Raw genomic sequence first — 746 nt, forward strand, 5'->3', positions numbered from 1 at the left:
CCCGCTCCTATCCCCGAGCACCGAAAGCCAGAGCCGCTTTCCCTAGCGCTTTTGCCGAGGTTTTGTGGGACTGTCCTCTCGTTGTATTCCCCGGCCGGATAATATTCAATGTTGCAAGAAAATACGGGGGAGGGGGCTGGAGTGGGTGGGAGAGTAAAATATTACAAGAATGAGATATAAAACCGGAAAGTAGAGACTGAGGATCGTGTGTATATCCCAGCACGCCTGCTCTCTGCCTCGGAGCGTTGTGCAGAGGGAGAGCTGCCCGGGACTGGGGCTGCAAAGAAAACTCGCTCCTCCAAAGGGAAGGGGGAAAAAAGTTACTTAACTCTCCCCCTTTCCGAATCGGGCGCTGAGCAGAGGTCGGAGGTGCGGAAAGGACAGTGAGGAGATGCAAGGTTTTGGAATTTGAGTCTTGTTGAAGTTAAAAAGTTGCAAGTGATTGAAATGGAGCCCGGGCTCCGTCCGGCGGTGCGGTGGGGACAATGAGCAATCCAGCCGGCCCTGCTTAATCAGATCCCTTTCCCCCCCACTCCCCTTGCCTTTGCAATAGGTGAAAAACCATTTAAGTGTGAATTCGAGGGCTGTGACAGGCGCTTTGCAAACAGCAGCGACCGCAAAAAGCACATGCATGTGCACACTTCCGACAAGCCCTATCTCTGCAAAATGTGCGACAAGTCCTACACGCACCCCAGCTCCCTCCGAAAGCACATGAAGGTAAATGGAGGGCGCCTGGCGTGCGGGTC

The 746-nt window shown here is 54.0% G+C and overlaps 1 protein-coding gene across 1 annotated transcript; it reads left to right on the top strand.

The window, feature by feature from the left end:
* Positions 1-553: 553 nt before the first annotated feature.
* On the top strand, positions 554-737 carry LOC103799535 (zinc finger protein ZIC 1-like; the record flags this gene model as incomplete). Its single annotated transcript, XM_009071863.1, has 1 exon — positions 554-737. A coding segment is annotated over one exon (184 nt), but the record flags the coding sequence as incomplete, so codon positions are not given.
* Positions 738-746: the final 9 nt, after the last annotated feature.

The sequence above is a fragment of the Acanthisitta chloris genome, unplaced genomic scaffold (assembly GCF_000695815.1).
Source record: "Acanthisitta chloris isolate BGI_N310 unplaced genomic scaffold, ASM69581v1 scaffold24583, whole genome shotgun sequence".
Taxonomy (NCBI): Eukaryota; Metazoa; Chordata; class Aves; order Passeriformes; family Acanthisittidae; genus Acanthisitta; species Acanthisitta chloris.